Genomic DNA, 24,412 nt, shown 5'->3' with positions numbered 1-24,412 from the left:
TATAAAATATTAATTTGCCACTATAATGGTTGATATGAGAGATTAGATCAGACTTACCTCTACGTATACTTGGCTCTATTTGTTTCTTCCTGTAGCCTTCGTTTGCGCCCTTGCGCACCCGAGAGTTTGGATTTCTTCATTTAAGCACTTGTAGTCTGGGCTACTTTTTGCAGTGGATAGCCATTCTCATTCCCTGATGAACACTGCTCCCCCCGCCCCCCTTATAACCTATCATTGTGCATTTTTAGTAGGCATGAGGAAATCACCGACCACTACTACGTAGGTTACACTTGTTTTTCAACCTTTTTGAGCCAGGGCGCACTTTTTTCAATGAAAAAATCTCAAGACACATCACCAATAGAAAATGTTGACTGAAACTAAAACGCTGTTGCCAATATTTACAATATACAGTCATTCTATAATTTTCCATGGTACACTTGGTGATCTCTCACGGCACACTAGTGTTCCGCGGTAGTAGAGTTCGGCAGCACAGTGGTTGAAAACACTGTACACCACTGATGCACTTGGTAACATCTCCATTCAATAACTCCATCCCTCCTTTTTGGTGGGGTTTTGGTCACCCTTGGCGCCCCTGGGCACACTTTGCGCTCTAGGCAATTGCCTAGGTCGCCTATAGCAATCGCCGGCTATGCGCCTGAAGACACACTATAGACAGGGCGAACCACTGTTGAGCGCTTATTGTTTCATGATTAACAACCACCACCACACCCCACCCCGCTTTTTTTGACAAATCACTAATACTCATTGTCCGAACAACTGCATCACGGTGTTCTCAAACATGTTATATGCAGCCTTGTGTCAGAGGACTCTGAGGTCGACTGCTGCCAGCATGATTTTTTTGACATCATTAATTCTATACCCCATGTCTCATTAGCAAAGCCATGAGCTGATCATTGGAAAGACATGGGGAAATGGGTCAAGAAGTGCACAGTCAATGACAATGAATGGTCCCAAACAGAGGACCCTAGTATGTTGTTTTGCCAAAAGCTTGGGGTCTACAAACAAAGTCATGCTATGTGTGTGCATGTTAAGCACAGCGTAATATTAGCCACTGATGACCGGGATCCTGGGGACCCTGGCCATAGTGGCCTGCTTGTCTCTGTTTCCACAGGCATAACTCCAGCAGAGGTGCACCCCAAATTGGTGGGAGTTCCAAATTCCGTTTGGGCAAAGGGTAAACATGATGTAGGCCTAATAAAGAATGCTGAACCAGTGGTGATCACCCCCAAATCAGATTTCAGGCCTAGACAGACCCAGTACCCACTCAAACCAGAAGCAATTGCAGGTATAAGACCGGTCTTTGATTCGTTGCTGAAGGCAGGTGTAATTGCCCCTTGCCAGGACTCTCCAGTGCGCACTCCTATTTTTTCCAGTTAAGAAGGCAAGAAAACCATACCAGCCCGATGAGTGGAGGTTTGTCCAAGATCTGCAAGCAGTCAATGCTGCAGCTTTCCCGCGCACACCTGACATCCCGAAAGAGCGCTCTGCAGACCACACCCATGCTGGGACTGCCTGACCCCAATAAACCATTTGTTCAAACTGTAGATGAAAAGAAGGGTTTCGTGCCCTCTGTTCTTTTGCAGAAACATGGGGATAGATTGAGACCTGTAGCTTACTTCTCCAGCAGGCTGGATCCAGTGGCGGCTGGACTTCCTGTTTGCCTGCGTGCAGTTGCTGCAGCTGAAAAGGCAGTAACTGCCTCCAGAAATATTGCGGGGTATTCTAACCTCACCCTTTTGGTCCCACATGCTGTCTCCCTGCCTCTGTTGGAGAAAAAGACGTCACATTTGTCAGCATAGAGATGGTTGAAGTATAACACTGTCATACTTGATATGCCTAACATCATTGTGAAACGTTGTACTGTTCTGAATCCTGCCTCTCTTCTCCCTACAGAGGATGATGGAGAGCCACATAACTGTATTGCTTTCACTAATGATTTTTGTTCCCCCAGGGCAGACTTAAAGAGCAACCCTTTGGAAAATCCAGACATGGTCCTATATGTGGATGGTTCAGCCTCCAGAGACTCAGAGACGGGAAAGAACAAAGTAGGTTTTGCTGTAGTCTCAGATCACGAGGTCCTCAAGGCGTCGTGTCTGCCCTTGAACCTGTCGGCGCAGGCGGCAGAGCTCTGTGCCCTCATTGAGGCATGCAAATTGGTGGCAGGGCAATCTGTCAATATTTTTACAGACAACAGGTACACACTTGGCATTATGCATGATTTTGGCACCATTTGGAAACACAGAAATTTTCTCACTAGCACAGGATCTCCCATTGCACATCATAAACTGGTCTCTGAGTTGTTGGATGCTATTCTACTCCCTAGAGCCATTGCTGTGTGTGTGTGCTGCCCATACTAACAATACTGATCTTGTGTCTCAAGGGAATACCAGGGCAGATGTGGCAGCTAAGTGTGCAGCCTCAGCTTCCAGTTCACCCTCTAACCTTGCTTTACCTCAGGTTTCTACCCCTTGTTTACAGCTAGCGGACCTTCAGAGCACTGCCACTCAGGACGGGAGACGAGTCTGGAAACAGGCAGGCTGTATCTTTGCAAACTTGGTCTGGGTTTGTCCCTCGGGCCGTCCCTGTCTACCAAAATACATGTTCACTTTCTATGTAAAATTGGCCCATGGGCTCACCCATGTGTCAAAAGGGGGGATGGTAGCAGAAGTAACAAAGAGATAGTTCACAAAGGGTTTTTCAAATTATGCTGTGAAATTTTGCAAGCAATGCTTGATATGTGCACAACATAATGCAGGTCAAGGTATCAGACTAACTCAAGCAGCACTCCCAATACCAGACAAACCATTTGATCACCTCCAAATGGACTTTATTGAACTGACACCTAGTGAAGGGAAAAGGTATTGCCTGGTAATAGTTGACATGTTTTCAAAATGGGTTGAAGTATTTCCCACAGCTAAACAAGACTCAGAGGCAGTAGTCAAAGCACTCCTGAGAGATATAATTCCTAGGTGGGGTATACCTAGCAAAATCTCAAGTGACAATGGAACACCCTTTGTTAATGCAGCCCAAAAGAAAATAGGAGCATTCCTAGGGATAGACCTGAAACAACATTGTGCCTACCATCCTGCCAGTGCGGGAGCAGTAGAGAGGGAAAATGGGTCCCTTGAAAAATAAACTAAGCAAAGCTTGTGCAGAAACAGGGCTAGGATGGACAAAATTTGTGTAGTACTCACACAAATGAGGATGCAAACTAGGCCGAAACATGGGTTAAGCCCATTTGAAATTCTGTTTGGATGAGTACCCAACACGGGGATAGGGCTAGCTCAAGGAACACTGCTGGACACCACACTGTGTGATGATGCAATGTTGAATTACTGTGCAACGTTGTCCTCTGCTTTGAAATCTATCCACAAACAGGTAAAAGATGCACTTCCCAAACCTGCTGAGGGATCTACAACCAGGGGATTGGATCATGGTGAAGAACTTCTGACAAACCAAGTGGAACAAGCCACGGTGGAAAGGCCCATTCCAAGTCCTGCTCACGACCCCAACGGCAGTGAAGGTCACAGGCAGGGTGACGTGGATCCACGCTAGCCACTGCAGGAGGGTTCCTGAACTGGCTGAGCAGGAGGAAGAGGAAGGCCTAAGTGACCAGACGCTGACTAAAGCTCATGAGGAAGAAAGGCATCACTACATGGAACAGTGCGAGTATCACATCAATCACGCATGCACCCTCATTAGGGAAGAGTATTTCAGTGTCTAGACGATAGACAAGTCTTAGGGTTTCGAGTTTCCTCCAAGTCCCGGCGAGGTGGGACAAGGGCTGATAGGGCGTGCTCGCCCTATGAGCACCAATACACGTCAAGAAGGGCAAGGGTTAACTCGGTAACATCATTGAGGCACTGAACAAGATGAGCAAGGTTGCTGAACAATTACGAGCAGATGAACATGGAGGAGTTGAAGACAGCTGATTGTGTTAGTTCAGTGGATGGAAGACTCTGATTCTATCCACCATACTGGTCCTGGGCTTAGTGATTGTGATGTTATGTTTGCTCCCTGTTTTCTGTCAATGTTGTATGTCTGTGTTTCACAGGCAGCTGACAAATATTGGTTACCAGATGGTGAAAATAGACTCAGACGACTTGCCTGGCTGGCCTCCAAAACCCACACGAAGACGACAACCCACTGTTCGATGACATCAGCACAGTTGACATGAAACTGGTCCTGACTTAAACCACTTTCATTATGATTGTTTACTGTTCTATTATTCCTGATCTATGTATATGGCTTGCTGGCATTCATTTAAGACGTCTATGTCTTATAAAAAACAGCCTTAGCATTATCCCTGTACACTCAATGACATGTTAAATTGAATCTCTCTGAGAACTCTTATCACTGAAACTGTGTACAGTTCTTTCCTTTCAGCAATTATTATCCTGTAGGATAAAAACGGGGGAGAATGTGAAGGAAATTTAATGGACGAACATTATTATTCTCTGTGTTTCTGTATGTTGAGCTAAAGTGGCTTAGTTACTGAGAAGAGATGTTTTTCCACATGCTGTAATCGCTTTTCTGTGACCTCGGTGGTGATAAGCAGGGAGCTTGAGCTCTCCCTAATTTGCATCTGCCTGCACGTACCAAAGCATGCCAGGTGCACTCATTAGTAAAGCTTCATAGAAAATCTTGAGCCAATCACGTGAAGACACAAGCAGTGAGCGAATGCCTTTAGAGTATAATAGATAACAGCCAAAAAAACACAACTCAGAGTGCGCATACTCTCGGCATCAGAAGTGGTGTCTTCTCTTCTTTTCTTCTTCTCTTTCCTTTCCTATTTTATATGATCTACTATAATAAATGACCGAAAAGACGACTGCTAAGCGTTTTGAAGTGTTTTTTAGAAATTTCCATTACACATCTCATTACATTTATTACTTTCTTGCATTTATCAATCATTTTTTGTATATGCACTGCCCACGTTAATCTTTGGTCAAACCATATGCCCAGATATTTAAAGGAGTCAACCCTTTCCACCTCATTAGCAGAGAGATTCACTTTTATATCCTGAGCCATTGTCTTTTCTGAGAAAAACATTATTTTGGTTTTGTCAATAGAGATCCTAAAACCCCATCTAATGGACCATTTATCCACTACATCAACTGCTTGCTGTATCTTACTCACCACATATTCAAAATTTCTCCCTCTTTTCCATAAAGCACCATCATCTGCAAACAATGCTACATCCACAAAATTCTCCACTTCCTTAAAAATATCATTTATCATAATGGAGAACAATAAAGGACTGATAATGCTCCCTTGTGGGATACCATTTTCTATCTGATACCGCTCACTTGTCACCCCATTAATCCTCACCATTATTGTTCTATCTGATAAGAATTCCTTAACCCATGTGAAAACTCTTCCCTTGACTCCCATATGATTTAACTTAATCAAAAGGCCCTCCTTCCACATCATGTCATACGCCTTCTGAGCAATCCTCGTTTGAGATGTTGGCTGTTAAACTCCATGGACACACACCTATTATTATCGCTACGCTCTATAGACCACCCAAACCATCAAATACTTTTATTAATGAACTCTCAACTATTTTAACTTCCTTCAGTGCTATGTCTCCAAATATTATTTTACTGGGGGATTTTAATATCCACTTTGACCACTCGGATAACTTGCTTACTAAAGATTTTAAGGCAATGTTAGATTGTTTTGATATGGCCCAATATATTGACTTTCCTGTGTATTCAAAGGGCCACACTCTTGATTTAATCTGTTGTACTGGCATTGCCCCATTTAGTATCAGTTCAGCTGACCTACCCATCTCTGACCATAAGCCTGTCTTATTCAATGCTAACCTACCGCTCAGTAAGTTAAAATCACATCATGTCTTTTCGCAACATCACACATGTAGAGAAGGAGGATTTTATTAATTTAATTGCCTCAAGCCCAAGCCCTGTCTCTGCTTTTCTACCTTCAAACCTAGTGGACGATTATAACAGCTGCCTATCCTCTGCACTTGATGCCCTCACCCCTGTTAAAACTCGGGTTGTTTCCTTTACCCACTCTGCCCCTTTGTATACACTGGAGCTATGGCAGCAGGACGTCACCTGGAGAGGCTTAGTGCAACAACTGGACTTACTATTCATAAACAAATGTACTCTGATCATATACTTCACTACAAAAATATGCTATCAATAGTGAAAAACTCCTACCTTACTAATGCCATTAGCTCTGGTGAAGGGAATACTAGGAAACTTTTCTCCACTGTGAAAAATCTACTGAAACCACCAGTATCCAGCCTTAACAACAACCTCCCTAATAACCACTGCTGTGCTTTCCTGAAATTCTTTGATTCTAAAATCACCAACATCCATGAACAGCTGGCCACTGCAAATGTCATCCAGCCTGAACTGCTGGCAGCAAGTGCCACAAAACTAACCTCACCTAGTGCCTTATGTGACTTCAGTCTTCCAACTGAGGACTACATCTCTGAGCTCATTACTAAATCAAACTCTTCAACCTGTCTTTTGGATCCCATCCCCACCTCTCTAGTTAAAGCATGCTTACCAGCTTTAATAACCTTGATAACCTCCATTATAAAATCCTCTCTGACAACAGGCACAGTCCCATCGTCACTAAAAGTTGCCATAATCAGATCAACACTGAAAAAATCGGGACTGGACTGTAATGACCTCAACAACTGTCGTCCTATATCTAATCTGCCATTCATTTCCAAAATACTTGAGAAAGCAGTTGCATCTCAACTTCTGACATACCTCCAATATCATAACTCTTTTGAACAATTCCAATCTGGATTTCGCCCCGAACACAGTACTGAAGCAGCACTTGTTAAGATCACAAATGACCTTCGTCGTACAGCTGATGCTGGTCTGTTGTCCATCCTCATCCTTCTGGACCTCAGTGCTGCTTTTGACACAATATCCCATCAACTATTGTTAGAGCAGCTAATGAGCATAGGAGTCTGTGGCATTGCCTATAAGTGGTTTAAGAGCTACTTATCTGACAGAACCTATTTTGTCCAGATCCAGGACCAGCGATCTGAAAGCCCCACCCTCCATCATAGAGTTCCACAGGGATAAGTACTGGGGCCACTCCTGTTCATTGTCTACCTCCTTCCCCTTGGTAACATTTTCAGGCACTATGGAATGCAAGTTTCACTCATACACTGATGACACCCAGCTTTATGTGTCCACTAGGCCCACTGCCAGCATCCCACCCAGTGCCCTCACTGCCTGTCTCCATGACATACAGGCATGGATGACAAGAAATTACCTAAAACTCAATAGTAGTAAAACTGAGCTTCTACTCATTGGAACCACAACAACACTTCAAAAAAGCAATATCAAATCACTCTCTATAAGTGAGGACATTATACCAGTCTCTAAACAGGTAAAGAGCCTTGGAGTTATCCTGGACAGCATCCTCTCATTCTCCAACCACATCAATAATGTCTGTCGAACTGCGTTCTTCCATCTCAGGAACATCTCCAGACTGCGTCCTGTACTTACCCAGCACTCTGCTGAAGTGCTTGTTAATACCCTGGTAACATCCCGCATAGACTACTGCAACACAATTTTGACAGGCATCCCAAACAAACTCACCCATCGTCTACAGCTCATCCAAAACTCTGCGGCACACATTATTACCTGTTCAAAGTCCTTCCACCATGTTTCACCCCTGCTGATTCAACTACACTGGCTTCCAATATCCCAACGGATTGACTTTAAAATCCTGCTAATCACTTTCAAAGCCTTCCATAATCTTGCCCCTCCATATATTAAAGAACTCCTACAGACCTACACACCCTCTCGTTCACTACGATCATCTAATACGGGATTATTGGCTGAACCAAACATCAGACTCACTACAATGGGAGAAAGGGCTTTCTCATATGCCGCTCCGAAACTATGGAATTCCCTTCCCTCACATATCCATACCCTGGACTCTGTTTCACAATTCAAAAGTGCACTTAAAACTCACCTTTTTAAATTAGCAGATGGGCTCTCAGCCACCCACTTGCTGTTATGATTTTGATGGTTTTATCATTGTTTTTTTTTCGTTTTAACGTTGACTTTTTATCTGTAAAGTGACCTTGTGTGCTTTGAAAGGCACCGTGAAACAAATTAAATGTATTGTTATTATATTATTATAGATCTCCTGTTGATGATCTCACCTCGTCTCTGCCTTTCCCTTTGATTTTAATGATATTTCTGGTGGATGGGGTTTGAACCCTGCACTGACGGGGATTAGATAAAGTCTATTGTTAACACTACTAGCAGATTTCTTTCTTCTGCCTTTCAGGAGATTCATTTCAGTCTGTTAACAATGTTAAAATGACCTGTGTCAGTGTGTTTCCTCCTGGTTCTCCAGTGTTCTCCTACTTCTCAAAGACACATCTAATGACTGATTGAGGCGACTCAGGATCTCTGATCTCAAACATATTCATCTACCAACTTCATTTCCATCTCAACAATCTGTTCATGAGAAAGAATTCTTCATCGACCCAGAATAACGTTCTTGATAAAACATGATGTCAGGAATAAAACAGGATGAGGCATGCTGCTCCAGGAAACTAATCTGCGATGAGGTGGTGGGATGTGACCCAACACAAAGTGGATTAGTTTCCATTAACAGCACGTCATGAAGGGTTCAGGCACTCGTGAAGGCTGGAGCACTCATACTGAGTGAAATGGAGATTATGTTTAATAAAGATCCACTTTTGTGATTTCTATTCGCAATAAACAATGCAAAATCAATAAAATATGGTTTTCCTTCCTGACAGCTGCGTCCTCCTTACTTTTAAAATGGCTCAAACATTCTTTAGGGATGAAGATCCGTTTAAAGATGTCACGAGGAAAAAGCTGTTCAAGTGAAACAATTGTAATTTATCAACAAGGCTGAAAGTTGTGCTTGAGGTGTCAGTCGGTGGAAAAGTCCAGAAAATGAAAATCCATTCTGTGAGTATTTCATAAAATTAATCCTAATCAGTGCGGCTACATGGGTTATATTTCTGCACTGAAGGGAGATGAAATGGTTAATAGAGGAGTGTTCATGATCTCTCTGTGTTTGTGCTCCTCCTCCTCTCTCTCTCTTTCACACACAGAATGAGGAAGTAACTCATCATTTCAGAGAAAACAAACTGATATCTCTCTCTCTCTCTCTCTCTCTCTCTCTCTCTCTCTCTTCTCTCTCGGTGTGATTTCAGGAAAATGGCTGAGGCCAGTATTTCAGTTGCTCAGGACCAGTTCATGTGTCCAGTGTGTCTGGATCTCCTGAAGGATCCGGTGACTATCTCCTGTGGTCACAGTTTCTGTAAGGTCTGTATTAATGGCTGCTGGGATCAGGAGGATCAGAAGGGCGTCTACAGCTGTCCTCAGTGCAGAGACACTTTCACAACAAGGCCTGTTCTAGGCAGAAACAACATGCTGGATGAAGTGGTGGAGAAACTGAAGAAGACTGAAGTCCAAGCTGCTTCTCCTGCTCGCTGTTATGCTGGACCTGGAGATGTGGAGTGTGATTTCTGCACCGGGAGAAAACACAAAGCCGTCAAGTCCTGTCTGATTTGTTTGGCTTCTTATTGTGAAACTCATCTGAAACCTCATCTTGAACGTCCTGCTTTGAGAAAACACCCATTAATTGAAGCCTCAGCAAAACTCCAAGAGAAGATCTGCTCTGAACATGATGAAGTGCTGAGAATCTACTGTCGTACTGATCAAATATGTATTTGCTCTTTGTGCATGTTGGATAAACATAAAGACCATGACGCTGTTTCAGTTGCAGCAGAAAGTGCTGAGAAACAGGTGAGAACGAGAAATCTTTCCAGAATTAAATCATCTTAATTATAGTTTCCCATCTAGAAACAGGTGCTTTAGTCAGTGATATGATTTGAACTTTAATTTCAATGTGTGTCTCAATCAGAAGGATTCTGTAAAAGCTGATTAAAATTGTCTGTGTTCTGGTGAACAGAGTGTTAAATTTATCTTCAGTGATGGTCGTAATCTGGTTCGGGGTGGGTTTCCTGATAAAGTTGCCCTTTAGACCTTAAGAGAGAGTTGAAATGAAATGAACAAACGTTCACATGAAAGAAGGAACAAATAATAAGCTAAATAATGAGGTAAATGTGTTCCCCGTGCTCGCTCATTTCACTGTTACCCCCCGATCATGCAGTCAGGATTATTTCAGCTGTTCTCCACAGTGCAGAGTGGCCATGTTCTCCCTTATAAGTGCACAGAGAGAGAGACAGAGAGAGAGAGAGAGAGAGAGAGAGGTTTTGATCTGTGTGTAGTGTGTACCGAAGGAGATTTAATATAGTCAACCTTATATATAGAAGGTCAATTAAACCTTCTTAGGTACACACTACACCCAGATCAAAACCTCTCTCTCACACACACCATTAGAGGTGCAGAAATGTCTCATTTATAACACTAAATTAGTTAATCACTCGCCTAATGGAGCTAAATTTGATTAAAATAATTATAGTGATATAAATGTGACATTCTGATATCCATACGTAATTCCATAACATACTGAAATATATTCATCGTGTTTTGTGTATATTTATTTAATAATTAACAGAGCTGGACAAAGAACCCAACTTCATTACTTAAGTCAAAGTACAGATCCCACTGGGCAAATGTTACTCGATACAAGTGAAAGTTGGACAGTCAAATTTTTACTTCAGTTAAAGTACTGCAGTATTTGCTTTTAAAAATCCTTAAGTATTAAAAGTACATTTTCTGTCAATGCATTGTTGTATTATAGCCACAACGCTTACAAAACCTAATGCCTCTGAAACACCTGACTGGATTTACTGACTAACTTGTAGAACCTGTCGAATAAACGCCTGGTAGAATGTTACAAAATGAAACACAACTGAACTGAAAAAGACCCATTGTCATTTTCATTTTTTTTATTGTAACCCTCCTCCCCACCGCCACAAAGCAGCATGGTAGTGTTCTGACCCAGCTCTGGCAGTGTGTGCACACATGTATGTGTGTGTTAATCAGGAAGACAGTGGAACAGCTGTAAATGCAGCTTGCTCAGAAAATAAAAAGGACAATCCAACCTGATTAAAACCCAGATCCGCACCTCGAGCTTAATAACGGCCCAACAGCAACTCTGCTTTAAGCAAGACAAAAAAAAAAAAAAAAAGGTGCAAGACCATCATCTGACATCAAAACAAAAAATTCCAGCAGTTTGTTAAGTGTATGTATTCATGCACATATCTGCCTGTGGAATCATGTCAGTGAAGCTCCACCTGACATGCTAGCAAACTCTTTTCAAACTCGAAATCATATTGGGCAGCTAATATTACGAGAAAAGAAAGATTTCTAATTTTTTGTTTAATTGGCAAGATTATGATAAAACATTTCTGAAAGGACTTCAGAAAAGTGAACACTTCATGTTCGTGTAACTCTGTTTTTACATGCTAACTAACAGTGTCCAAGTTAACTAGCTATGTGTAAACATTAGACGTGGACAAGGTGATGGTAACTTGGCAAATCCACAGAAAGTCATTTGACTAATCAGACTGTGTAGCGATTGCAACGTTATCGCGAGCTCTAAAGCACAGACAACTTCACTGCAAGCTTTCTCTTGGAATAAAACGTTTATATCCCTCAATATGCTTCCGCAGGTCGGATGGGGAGTTTTTGTAGGCTGTGATGTGCTCCGTTTTAGGCAAACAAAGCAAACATTTAAAATGAAACGACTCTTTATTCCTTTCAGAAAACTGAACCATGGGTTCTAGCTATAGAACCGTGGGTGTGTGCATTCCCCAGAAGAACCGCCTCCTTCCATTCTGCCATCAACTGATCGTGTTAAATAATGCTGCGGAGAAATCATTGATCTTGATTTTATCCAGTCTATGGACGTGACGTGACCCTAGTGATTACTGATAGACTGTCTCAGTGTCACCTGCGGAAAAACCAATCACGTTTTAGAAAAGAAAAAAACATCCACTTTCAAAACTGCTTCATAGTAACGAGTAACGAGGACCTTGACAGAAATGTAGTGGAGTAAAAAGTAGAGTAGAGTGGGGAGAAAAAGCCCCCCTTAAGGAAAATTCAGTTTTTCTCCAAGTTGAAATGAACCATGTGTTTAGTTTAAATCATAGTTTCTGACAACAGTGACATGAACAATAATGCCACCTAAAGTTTGCCTAAAGTTAATACTTAATTTTTTTTTTTTAACAAAAACAAACATTGTGCCAAGGGGGCCTTTTACCCCCCCCACAGTGGGGTAAAAGGCCCCCTGAGGTGGGGCAATAGGCCCCCTCACTCAAAAAAAGCTGTTTGGATAGCAAAAGTGTTTACTTAAGCCTATAATGTGAAAGAAACAAGAAAATATCCCTGAATTAATGAATAGATGCATTATTTTATTATATTTTGCATTTTAATTTCAATATAATTTTGTGTGGATTGAACATGAATTAACAAAGAACAAGTGCATCAATAAATAAAGCTAATTGAATCAATGAATTCATTACATTAACATTACAGTGAAATGTAACGCTATCTAAATGAATACCCCGCAGCCGAAAACCCCCAACTGAAACAACACACATGCCATCACTCACACACACACACACACACACAGGTTTCTATTCAGACACACAAATTTCACACACAAATTCCCCATCATTTTCATTGGAACACTCCACATGAGCCCACTTCTGGCAGCTCTCACACCGGATCCATTTCCCCACACTTCTTGAAAAAAGCTCCCCACAATATAAACATTCGACATCATCATTTGATCTAGCCTCTGCTTTTTCATTATTCTTTTTAGTTTGCCCTCCTTTGCCCCTTTTGCCTCGAGATGCCTTCGCCTCCAACATCCGCTTGAATGGGGACGAGGTAAGGACAGTTGCTGACTCAGCTGTCCTCTTCTGGGCCCTCTTGGATGGAACTGGCCGAGGAGAAATTGTGTCTATTATTGCCCGAAGTTGTTGGGGTCCTTTAAAAAGCAAAATAAAAAGCAACAACGTATAATTTGAAATACAGAAATACAATAGACTAATTGCAGAAAGTACTATCTGCTATTCAGAAATGTATGAAATACAGTAATTATGATAAAAGGAAACAATGCCCCCTGGGGGCCATTTACCCCGCCATTAAGGGGGCGTTTTACCCCACAGACGACACTTCTACAAAAAAGGGTCTTACTTTCAAAATGTGATTCAACTTTATATACCTAATGTATTTTTTTTTTTAACGTACTGACTTGTCTACTCATACCACATGCACAGCTGTGATATCTGATGAAATAGCAGCTATCTAAATACAGTTTTACTGATATCTGAAAATTATATCACTTACCATGAAATTTGATTTCTCTCCGCTGCGTTGCTGATATGCTATCCACAGTGGATATTTGTATATCCCCTTTGTCAAGCCAGTCCATAGCAACAATAGAAATGTAACTTTGTGCTATCTGGTGGTTATTTTGGGTAAAACAGGCCGGGGGCGTATTACCCCATGGGGGCTTTTTCCCCCAATCTACGATATGTGTCTTTCAAATGTAGTGAAGTTAAAGTCATATGTTTCCACAAAAAATACTGAAGTAAAGTACAGATACTCAAAAACTGTACTTAAGTACAGAACTCAAGTAAATGTACTTCATTACTGTGCACCTCTGATAATTAACTCGATGTATTTGCAATGTACAAGAAAACTAATTGAACACCACCAGCAGATTCAACACCAGTTTCCCCCGCTGACTGTGAGAGTCCCTCAGAGCCGCATGCGCACTCTGTGGATTCGGCAGCGAGCGAGTTGCTCTTTGTTTTGAACGAGTGCTCCGGGTCTCTCGTAAATTCCGAGCAAACTAAAGGATGACTTGTGCTACGATGTTGTTCGGGAAAACCACGTTAGCTTGATGATGGATCTTAAGAGGTCATTTAAAACTCTCTTGGCCTGAAGAGGCTTTTGGGAAACCCAGCCCAGATCAGTTAGTGAACATTTCTCTCTCTCTCACTCACACACACACACACACACACAGAGTACATAACCTTCAGAGTGAAACATGAATGTACTTTGAACTGACATTAATATGGAACCAGTTCGCTCGTACTGTATAAAAAGCTGAATGTATTTTATTTGTCCTCAGAGTGAGTTAAAGGAGGAGCAGATGAAATCCCAGCAGAGAATCCAGGAGAAGCAGAAGAAGGTGCAGGAGCTGAAACAGGCTGTGAACACTATAAAGGTGAGCAGAGACAGAGCTGCTCCTAGAAACACACACAACATGGACAACGAGTCATTTACAGTCCCAGTAAGAGAGGGAATGATAGATGAGCTTTAAATTGTGTGTGTGTGTGTGTGTGTGTGTCCGAACAGCTCAGTGCACAGACAGCAGTGGAGGACAGTGAGAGGATCTTTACTGAGCTGATCAGCTCCATGGAGAAAAAGCGCTGGGAGGTGATGGAGCTGATCAGAGATCAGGAGAAGGCTGAACTGAGTCGAGCTGAACGACTCCTGGAGCAACTGGAGCAGGAGATTGCTGATCTTCAGAGGAGAGTCACTGAGCTGGAGCAGCTTTCACACACACACGATCACATCCATTTCCTCCAGGTAACACTCACTGTCTGATCTACAGAGCCAGCTGTTCCTCACACACTCTCTAAAACACCTCTCATTAAGGGAACAATAAATGTCCCTGTCTGACATCACAAGTGGGTTTTACATTTCATTTGCTTTCTGTAGGTTTTAGCTTCTGGACGTCGCTCTCCTCCATTATCCAGACCAGATTTTCACACATCCAGCGTCACTGTCCATCAACATCTCTCATTTGATGGAGTGAGGAATTCTCTCTCAGATCTGAAAAAGAGACTCGAGGAATTCTGTGAGGAGGAATTCAACAAAATCCCTCCACATGGTAAGAGGAGCTGTTCCTGCTGGAGAAACACAGTGATGTGTTATTTCTTAGCGATGCTCCTGCTTTCTTTTCTGCAGACACTTTATTCACCCGACACTTTGAACTAAAACACTGATTTAAAATGAATAAACTGACTGGATCACTTTCAACTCTTTCCATCTTTTACACAAACTCATGTTTCTATTTTTCTCTCCACAGCTGCAGCAGTTCAGATCATTTCAGGACCAGAACCACAGAGCAGAGAAGAGTTTCTGAAATGTACATCTAACACACACACACACCCTTACACTTCTAGGTCTGTCACGATAACAAATTTTGTTGGACGATATATTGTCTCAGAAATTATTGCGATAAACAATATTATTGTTGATGTCTTTTCAAGACAATTTTATGCCACTAGTAAAATAATAATGATCATGCGAATACACCCTTTCATAGAACAGTAAACTTTTTAATTAAGTCAACTTATTCAATTCAACAGTGGAATGTAAAAAATAAATATAAATAAATAAGCTCAAGAAATAAAACAACAATCAAACAAAACCACTCACAACAAAAACAATAAATAAAATACAATTTATGGCTCTTAAAAATTGCACTGAAGTGAATATTAACTTGGCACAGGGTAATAAAAAGACATTCTTTTCTTCACAGGCAACATTCAGCCAATCCAGTTTCTCAAAGATTAGTACCCAGATCAACAAAAAGTGCAAAGTAACAACGTATTGCCAGCTGTCATTTAGATAAAAGTCACAACAATTAGAACGAGATAACATGTAGGCAAGGGCGTAGGTTTGGTATTAACATTGGTGGGGACAAAAACCCAATGCCAACCCCCAGTGGTGCCAACTTCAGGTCAAAATTAGAGGGTCACAATATTTTGCTCCATTGTGTTCCACCAAAAGAGTCTCCATCATCTCTCCAAAGGCCAGACTTTTAACATTTGAAGTTCAGAACTGTAGTAATTCATGAATAATAATAATAATAATAATAATAATAATAATAATATGAAATCCATTTAAATAACTGCAAATCTTGCATGTGAGGATGAACTCATTCTACCAATTTGCAAATGTGTTTTCCAAGCGAATACCGCACTGACTGTCGGGAGGGTGTATGTTCCTTTCCCTCATAAATGGAAATAAAACCCATCCGGAGCCTTAAACACTGCGTTCCATGAGGCTGGCAGGGGGAGTCGCTCTCTTCTGTGGGATCTTTAACTAGTTTTAGAATGCTAGTTTAAGCTGATATGTGATTGATCTAACGGTAAAACAGCACGAGGGCTCGAGAACTTTGACAGGTTACAATTTTACTTGGCAACAGAATGTATCTGAATTCTGATTGGTTGTTGTATCTGAATTCTGATTGGTGGTTGTTATATTATTGCCCTTTTGTTGTGTTCTTGAGCCCAGAGTGGGGGGAGGGGGGAGTGACAGGGTTCTACAGAGAAAAGTTTTCACTGCAACCGAACTGCTGTTTTCGTGACCACGCCCCCAGCGCGGATATTCATGTTCACATTGTTCAGTTTGTTTTTCTCTTTTATTTTAGATTTCTGTTATCTGAATCTGGATCCCAACACGGCACATCGTCACCTCATTCTGTCTGAGAAGAACAGAGCGGTGAGAGTCAGTGAGAGAGAGCAGCGTTACTCTGATCATCCAGAGAGATTTGATTCCTGGACTCAGGTGTTGTGTAAGGAGAGTGTGTGTGGACGCTGTTACTGGGAGGTGGAGTTGAGCGGTGTTGCTGGTGTGTCCATATCAGTCTCATATAAAGACATCAGCAGGAAAGGACGGGGTAAAGAGTGTGTGTTTGGATTCAACAATCTGTCCTGGAGTCTGTGGTGTTCTTCTTCTTCTCTCTCTTTCTGTCACAACAGCATTAAGACTGATCTCAGAGTTCCATCTCCCTCCAGAATAGGAGTGTATGTGGATCACAGTGCAGGAACTCTGTCCTTCTACAGTGTCTCTGATACGATGAAGCTCCTCCACAGAGTCCACACCACATTCACTCAGCCTCTGTACGCTGGGGTTGGGTTCTGGCGTTGGGTTTCTGGTTCTACAGTGAGATTGTGTGATCCAGAATAAAAGTGTGTAGTGTTTTCTGTAAAATTCCTGCATGTTGCCACGTTGTTGCTCAGTCGTCTGTTTCACTAGAACACAATCCAGCTGCACAAAAACACTCATTTTAATATTTAAATTAAAAACAGATTAATATTTAAAATAATTAAAATGGAAATGTTAAAAATTAACTGTCAGACAAGAAACTCATCAAATTTTAAAAAGAAAATGATCTCATGACCTTCGCATTATAAAGTTGTGTTTGTTTCATATTAAGCAGCGTCTCATTAAATAACTAATAAACAGTAATAAAGCCAGAACAGAACAACATTTTAAACCTGTTCAGGTCACACTATATAAAAATAAAACATCACTTTTGGAATGAATTTGATTTTTCTGCTTGTGTTCTAAGATGTAAAATCCACATTCACTTTTTCAAATCTGAAGTCGTTTCTAAACCCTGAGATTTGATTGTAAAACATTGAACAATATTTAAACTCCATTAGAACATACAGTTAGGTCCATAAATATTTGGACAGAAACAACATTTTTCTAATTTTGGTTCTGTACATTACCACAATGAATTTTGAGCAAAACAATTCAGATGCAGTTGAAGTTCAGACTTTCAGCTTTAATTCAGTGGGTTGAACAAAATGATTGCATAAAAATGTGAGGAACTAAAGCATTTTTTAAACACAATCCCTTCATTTCAGGGGCTCAAAAGTAATTGGACAAATTAAATAATTGTAAATAAAATGTTCATTTCTAATACTTGGTTGAAAACCCTTTGTTGGCAATGACTGCCTGAAGTCTTGAACTCATGGACATCACCAGACGCTGTGTTTCCTCCTTTTTAATGCTCTGCCAGGCCTTTACTGCAGCGGTTTCCAGTTGCTGTTTGTTTGTGGGCCTTTCTGTCTGAAGTTTAGTCTTTAACAAGTGAAATGCATGCTCAATTGGGTTGAAATCAGGTGACTGACTTGGCCATTCAAGAATATTCCACTTCTTTGCTTTAATAAACTCCTGGGTTGCTTTGGCTTTATGTTTTGGGTCATTGTTCATCTGTATTATGAAATGCCGACCAATCAGTTTGGCTGCATTTGGCTGGATTTGAGCACACAGTATGTCTCTGAATACCTCAGAATTCATCCGGCTGCTTCTGTCCTGTGTCACATCATCAATAAACACTAGTGACCCAGTGCCACTGGCAGCCATGCATGCCCAAGCCATCACACTGCCTCCGTCGTGCTTTACAGATGATGTGGTATGCTTTGGATCATGAGCTGTACCACGCCTTCGCCATACTTTTTTCTTTCCATTATTCTGGTCGAGGTTGATCTTGGTTTCATCTGTCCAAAGAATGTTCTTCCAGAACTGTGCTGGCTTTTTTAGATGTTTTTTAGCAAAGTCCAATCTAGCCTTTTTATTCTTGAGGCTTATGAGTGGCTTGCACTGTGCAGTGAACCCTCTGTATTTACTTTCATGCAGTCTTCTCTTTATGGTAGATTTGGATATTGATACGCCTACCTCCTGGAGAGTGTTGTTCACTTGGTTGGCTGTTGTGAAGGGGTTTCTCTTCACCATGGAGATTATTCTGCAATCATCCACCACTGTTGTCTTCTGTGGGCGTCCAGGTCTTTTTGCATTGATGAGTTCACCAGTATCCCCTGTCTAACAAAGGTAGCACATCCCCCTCCACTTCCTCCCACTCAGTCCCCCCTAACAGCTATATAATTAAACAAAACAAAATCAAACCTAGGTTGGAGCCATGTTTCTTGAATACATATTATATCCGGTTTCACGGTCATATCATCCACAAACTTTTTAAATTCTTGTCCATTTGCCAGCAGACTCCTTGCATTCCATTGTAAAATTATGATAAACGGAATAATCATCCTACACTATCCTGGCTTGGCTGCATCACACAGAGCCCATCCCTCACCTCTTCCCACTTTAATCCCACTATACCCAGATGCTGGACCGCTGCCTTTGTAATAATTTGGATCCTGTCTGTCTTCGATTTCATTTCCGCTGTGGCATTTATTACCCCTGCAATAAATATTACAAGGTCTCTTTTCTCCCTCCAACCATATTCCTTCACTTTAACAGATGCACATCCTGCCTCCCTGTCTGTGACTGCAGCTAAGTCTCCTCTTACAGTTCTTCCACTATTCCTAGACTGGTCCACACTTTTAACAGCTTCTGCATAAGTTACTTTGTTTTTCAACTTCACATTATGGATTTCAGTCTCTCTTCTCATAACTTCACAACCCCAGTATGCTGCACTGTGCGCTCCTCTGCAATTACAGCATTTAGGTCTTGCTCCAACATCACACTTCCCATAGTCATGAGCTCCCCCACACTTTGCACATGTTTGTACCCCTTTACACACCTTGGCTGTATGGCCGAATTTTTGACATTTAAAGCATCTCAAAGGCTTATGCACGAACTCTCTCACTTGATATCTCAAATATCCTAAATAAAGTTTGGAGGGTATGTCTCTGGTACTGAACTTAATCAGAATCGACTCAGTCTCCTTTTTCTCAACTCCCCTGGTCAACTGCGTTGCACTCTGAACAGCTCCACATTTTTCTTTCAGATTCTTAACCAACTCACCCATTTGCATCGAAACAGGAATTCCATATATCACCACTCTACTCCCTTCATTACCAACCCTCATCACTTTCACAACCTTTGCCTTCCCAACAACTTGCAACCATACCTGCCAACACTCCCGTATTTCCCCGGAGTCTCCCGTATTTCAGAACAATCTCCCGGCCCCCTCCCGGATTGGCATTTCTCCCGTAATTCTCCCGTAATTTTGAAGGTCTCCCATGATTCTCCTGTTATTTTGAACTTCAAATAAAATATATTATAAACGTGAATAGCGCGTTTCGCCTATGTCTCCGGTTGCCAGAGATTAGCACGAAAAGTAATCCAGTCTTCCCTGATAAACACCCTGCAATTTCAACTATCTGGCAACACACATACACATCTTCCTGAGCTTGCGTAGTTGATCTCTGCGCAGATCATCGAGCTTGCAGGACCGGGAAAAACAAAATGGCTGAAGGCAGGGGTCCCGCGGCCAAGAAGAAGTACGCGTGTAAATTTAATACAGAATGGACAGCGCAATTTCCGACGGTGATGAAAAGTAAGTGCAGTGATAATTTGGCTTTTTGTACAGCCTGCAGAGTGGATTTCAGTGTTAGACATGGGGGAAAGGGCAACGAGTCTCAACACTGCAAAGGACAAAAACATATCCATGCGGTGGACTCTATCAGGGGCTCTGAGAGAATGACAACATTCGTCGCACACAGGCAGACTGAAGCTGAGAAAGTACTTAATGCTGAGGTGAAAATGGCTATGCTTGTAGCACAGAAAAACATCCCCTTCACTTTTTGTGATGAATACTCAGCGTGCGTAGCATCAATGTTTCCAGACTCAGCCATTGCGAGGAAATATTCTGCTGGGAGAACAAAAACTACACAAATAATCAAAGGTAAGTCATCCGGTGAAAAGGCTCAACCAATCCGCATTCATGAGTCACGACGTCAAACTTTTTAGCCAGGCTGTGTCACCTCGTGCCTCCTCCGCTTAATTTCATTTCTTCAGGCTTTTTGGCTTTGCATGTAGTTGGCACCAGATAGTGCTACACTTGTAAATGGCCTTATTTGTTTAAAAATGTAAATTAGTATTTCAATGTTGTGTATCTCTTATGCCCTGCACTTCCTGACCATTAATCTACCACATAATTTCATCAGGATAATATGAAGAGTGTAATACTACTGCCATCATCTACTACTACTACCACTACTACTACTGATCTGCTGATAATAATAATACATTCTGCATATTTTTAGGTGCTATTGCTCCAGAATTGGACAAGGATGTAATCCTTACCTGCCAGACACAGCCATTTGGTTTATTGATTGACGAGTCAAACACAATGGATAAAAACAAAGACCTCGTAATATTGGCACAGGTTTATGATAACAACACCCTTGAGGTCGTAACAAAATTCATTGATCTGCCTGTTTGTAACATTGGTACAGCTGACAGCATTTTTGCAAAACTGGAAAGCTCTTTGAGGTAAGTTGATTTCTCAGTCAAATTTGCTGGCGCTCTATATATATAATGGAATTTGCTGGCGCTACAGTACATATATATAATGCAAGTACTATTTTCTTAGTCTGGAGAGGTGGTTAGAAAGAGCATCAGTGAGTACTGTGAAATTCAGTGCTGTGAAGGTTCAATTTGTTTTTAATCAATAATGCATTTGTGTGATTCTAGTACAAGAGGAATTTCGTGGGATAACCTGGTGGCCTTTAACTCAGATAATTGCAGTGTGATGAAAGGAAGGCACCATTCAGTCATTACCAAGTTAAAAGCCAGACAGCCTAATGTCCAAGATGTGGGATGCATTTGCCACCTTGCCCAACTTGCCACAGGCTGTGGCATCAAGGCAATGAAGGCCCCAGTCGAAGATTTGCTGGTTGGAATATACTCTCACTTTGACAAAAGGTGAGAGTGTAATTTTACATGGTTTGCTGATGATCCACTTCACCATCTTCACATCAAATTTTAACATTTACTATTGGCTATGTTTGTTTGTTTCCTGGCACAGTGCAAAGAGAAGTGAAATTTATAAAGTTTGTGAATTTCACGGACACTGAGCACTTACAGCTGCTTCGATACTGCAGTACACGGTGGCTCAGTCTATACACATGCATCCAAAGGGTGCTGAGTCAGTGGGCTGCCCTGCAAGCATACTTTAACAGCTGTGAAGATGAGCGGAGTGCCAAAGTGAGACAGCTGGCCAATTACTTGAATGATCCTGAAGTGAAATTCTACTTTCTCTTTCTGAGCACTGCTCTCAAGCCATTGGTGTTATTCAACACTTCTTTCCAGGTAAATGGGCTGAATGTTGCAATCATTGTACATAAAAGTAAGAATTTGTCAATTTATTTTGATTTGATCTTGGACTCCATGTATCTAGGCAGAGGGAGTGATGATTCACAAATTGCATGCTGAAATGAAACGGCTGGTGAAGAGGTACATGGGGTACATCCTGCCGGCCAGACTGATTGTGGACCCTTTGACTGAGGTGTCACTCAATGAAGAACACCAGCTGCCAAATACTGAGCTCTTCATCGGATCTGAGGCTACAGCATTAATTGTGAATGAAGACCTCTCCACAGCGAGAATCTATAAGTAAGTGAGGGCTTGATTTGTAATTAATGTAATGTAATTACACTTTGATTATTCCTAGTTGATATTGTTCTAATTGAGTGTAATTCTGTCATAATTGTGTTTTTTAGGACAGCCAGGGCCTTCTACATTGAAACCATTAGGAAGATGCTGAAGGTTTTCCCTCTTGATTCCGAGCTGCTGAAGGCACTAACCGTGCTTGACCCAGCCTCTCGCCTGGATCTCTTACCAGTGACAGGTGAATTATGCTTTGTAATTTTTGCATTTACCTATCCAATCATCATGTTATAAGAATGCAGAGTCCAGCACCTTTGACATTTTTAAAGTGATCTAAGGAAATAATGTGCATATTATGTTTTTGCTGTCAGTGACCAGGCTAGGTGAGATGCTTCCTCAACTAAGGCTTGATCCAGATAAACTGAGGGAGGAGCTAATAGACTACCAAGTTGCTGACAAGAAGGAATTGCCACAGGAGCAGAAAGTGGACAGATTCTGGGGCCTATTAGGGAAACAACAGTGCTTTAGTGAGATAGCTAGGCTTATGAAAGCATTATTGTGTATTCCCCATAGCAATGCCTCCTCAGAAAGAAACTTCAGCATGGTAAGGAAGATAACTACAGAGAACAGGTCAAGTTTGAGCAATAGTACTCTGTGCTCTTTTTTTGTCCTGCAAGATAAACTACACCAAACCTGCTCACAAGTATGCCCCTTCTAAAAATGTTCTAAAAGCGGCTAAGTCAGCCACCTACTTGTACCTACATGCCTCTACAAAAGAACAGGCACACTTGCAATACACACTGTCAGAAGACATACAATGTATACAATCAAGGGCATAATCAGTAGCCTACAATAAGTGCGGATGTAAAATTAAAGTTTTTTCCTATGATGTCTGTTAGAACCTGTGTCTGTCTCAGTTCAGATGCGTTGACGTAAGAGCGCTCTGGAGCAGGGAGAGAACGAACCACACGAATTAAATCAGTCTGGTTTATTCATGCACTGCTCAGTGATACATAGAAAGAGCAGGGTTTATATACATCAGAAGCTTGCGTGACAAGATAAGTAGAGGCCCGAGGGCACAAGGTGAACTCACCAAATAAGGAGTTGTTTTATTATACATGAAAGAGCAGAATGTACACCCCCTAGAACAGGAGGGTCCAGGAATGTGGTTTCAGTGAAACTAGAAGGTACAGAGAAAAGCAAAAAAGTATGTTCTCGCGGCTATGCACGTTTACCAGGATGTGAACAGGTCATAAGTTCAGTACAGCTATGCACGAGAACACACATACAATCTTACAATCCCCTCTTTTATACTTTGTTTACAGAGTATAACTACAGTTTAGACTCTAATGTATTGGCAGACATAGGGGTGAGAGACGTGGACACTGAGCTTACGGGCATTAAATGACAGACATAACATGATTCATTAGTATGTTGTTTAGCAGTCCAGTTGGCAAATTGCCAAAAAACGTTGTCCTCGTGGCTGGCTTGAGCGGGATTCCCTGCTCCAAGCGCTAAGACCAATACCAGAAGGAAAGTCATACTGGTCACTGACTTTTGTTCTTTCTGTGTCCACGGGATGTAGATGATTGAAGGTAGCCCAGGCTCACGTGTCTTCCAGATTCCTCAGTTCAGAAGTCTGCGGGACGCACCGACCATCCCCTCTTTGTAGATCAGCCGAAACCGGATCACTCCGGATGCTGGAAAGGGGATCCCTGAAAAGGCCATCAGCTATTGTCACAGCAACTTTCTGAAACACAAAAACCTGTTAAGCATCAACAATATAGATTTCTATTACATTGGAGCCTTCTTTATTCGACTGGCATGAATCCACTGTGGAAAAAGGTCAGTTAGTACAGCCGTTCGAGTTACAGCGAGCACATCCGTGGGTTCACTGTAGGGTGGTTCCTCTAGAGGAGTGCCTAATTTAGCGAATTTCTTTACCAACACTTTATCCCCTACCTCAAAGGGGTGAGTGGGTGCCTCAGGAATGGGAGGCTTTTTGGAATTTAGTCTCGTCCAGTACTCATCCAACACCCGCATGAGACCCACGGCGTACTCACTGAGATGTACATCAAGATCACTCGTTCCTATAGCCTGCATACCTCTGCGCCAGGGTGTAGGAAAAGGCCGGCCCATCACGAGCTCGTACGGAGACAGGTTGTCGAGGGCCACTTGAGCGGTCATTCGCATGTCAGCGAGAACTAAAGGCAAAACTTGTACCCAATTTTTAGTACCAGCTTCTTGCATGGCTTTAC

The 24,412-nt window shown here is 41.9% G+C and overlaps 1 protein-coding gene and 1 long non-coding RNA gene across 2 annotated transcripts; both read left to right on the top strand.

Moving 5' to 3' along the window:
* The first annotated feature begins 9,209 nt into the window (after positions 1–9,209).
* On the top strand, positions 9,210–17,477 carry LOC132879292 (tripartite motif-containing protein 16-like). The gene is made up of 6 exons (XM_060913717.1): positions 9,210–9,815; positions 14,125–14,220; positions 14,352–14,585; positions 14,718–14,889; positions 15,088–15,147; positions 16,438–17,477. Exons 1-6 carry the CDS (start codon positions 9,225–9,227, stop codon positions 16,974–16,976), a joined length of 1,692 nt encoding a protein of 563 aa, XP_060769700.1. The 5' UTR covers positions 9,210–9,224; the 3' UTR covers positions 16,977–17,477.
* A 3,494-nt stretch (positions 17,478–20,971) lies between these two features.
* On the top strand, positions 20,972–22,153 carry LOC132879648 (uncharacterized). The gene is made up of 3 exons (XR_009653858.1): positions 20,972–21,470; positions 21,574–21,857; positions 21,946–22,153. It is a non-coding gene; the product is annotated as an uncharacterized LOC132879648 (long non-coding RNA).
* The last annotated feature ends 2,259 nt before the right edge of the window (positions 22,154–24,412 follow it).

The sequence above is a fragment of the Neoarius graeffei genome, chromosome 2, assembly GCF_027579695.1.
Source record: "Neoarius graeffei isolate fNeoGra1 chromosome 2, fNeoGra1.pri, whole genome shotgun sequence".
Classification (NCBI taxonomy): domain Eukaryota; kingdom Metazoa; phylum Chordata; class Actinopteri; order Siluriformes; family Ariidae; genus Neoarius; species Neoarius graeffei.
Note: the sequence above shows the minus strand (reverse complement) of the source record. Positions and strands in the feature narration are given on the sequence as shown.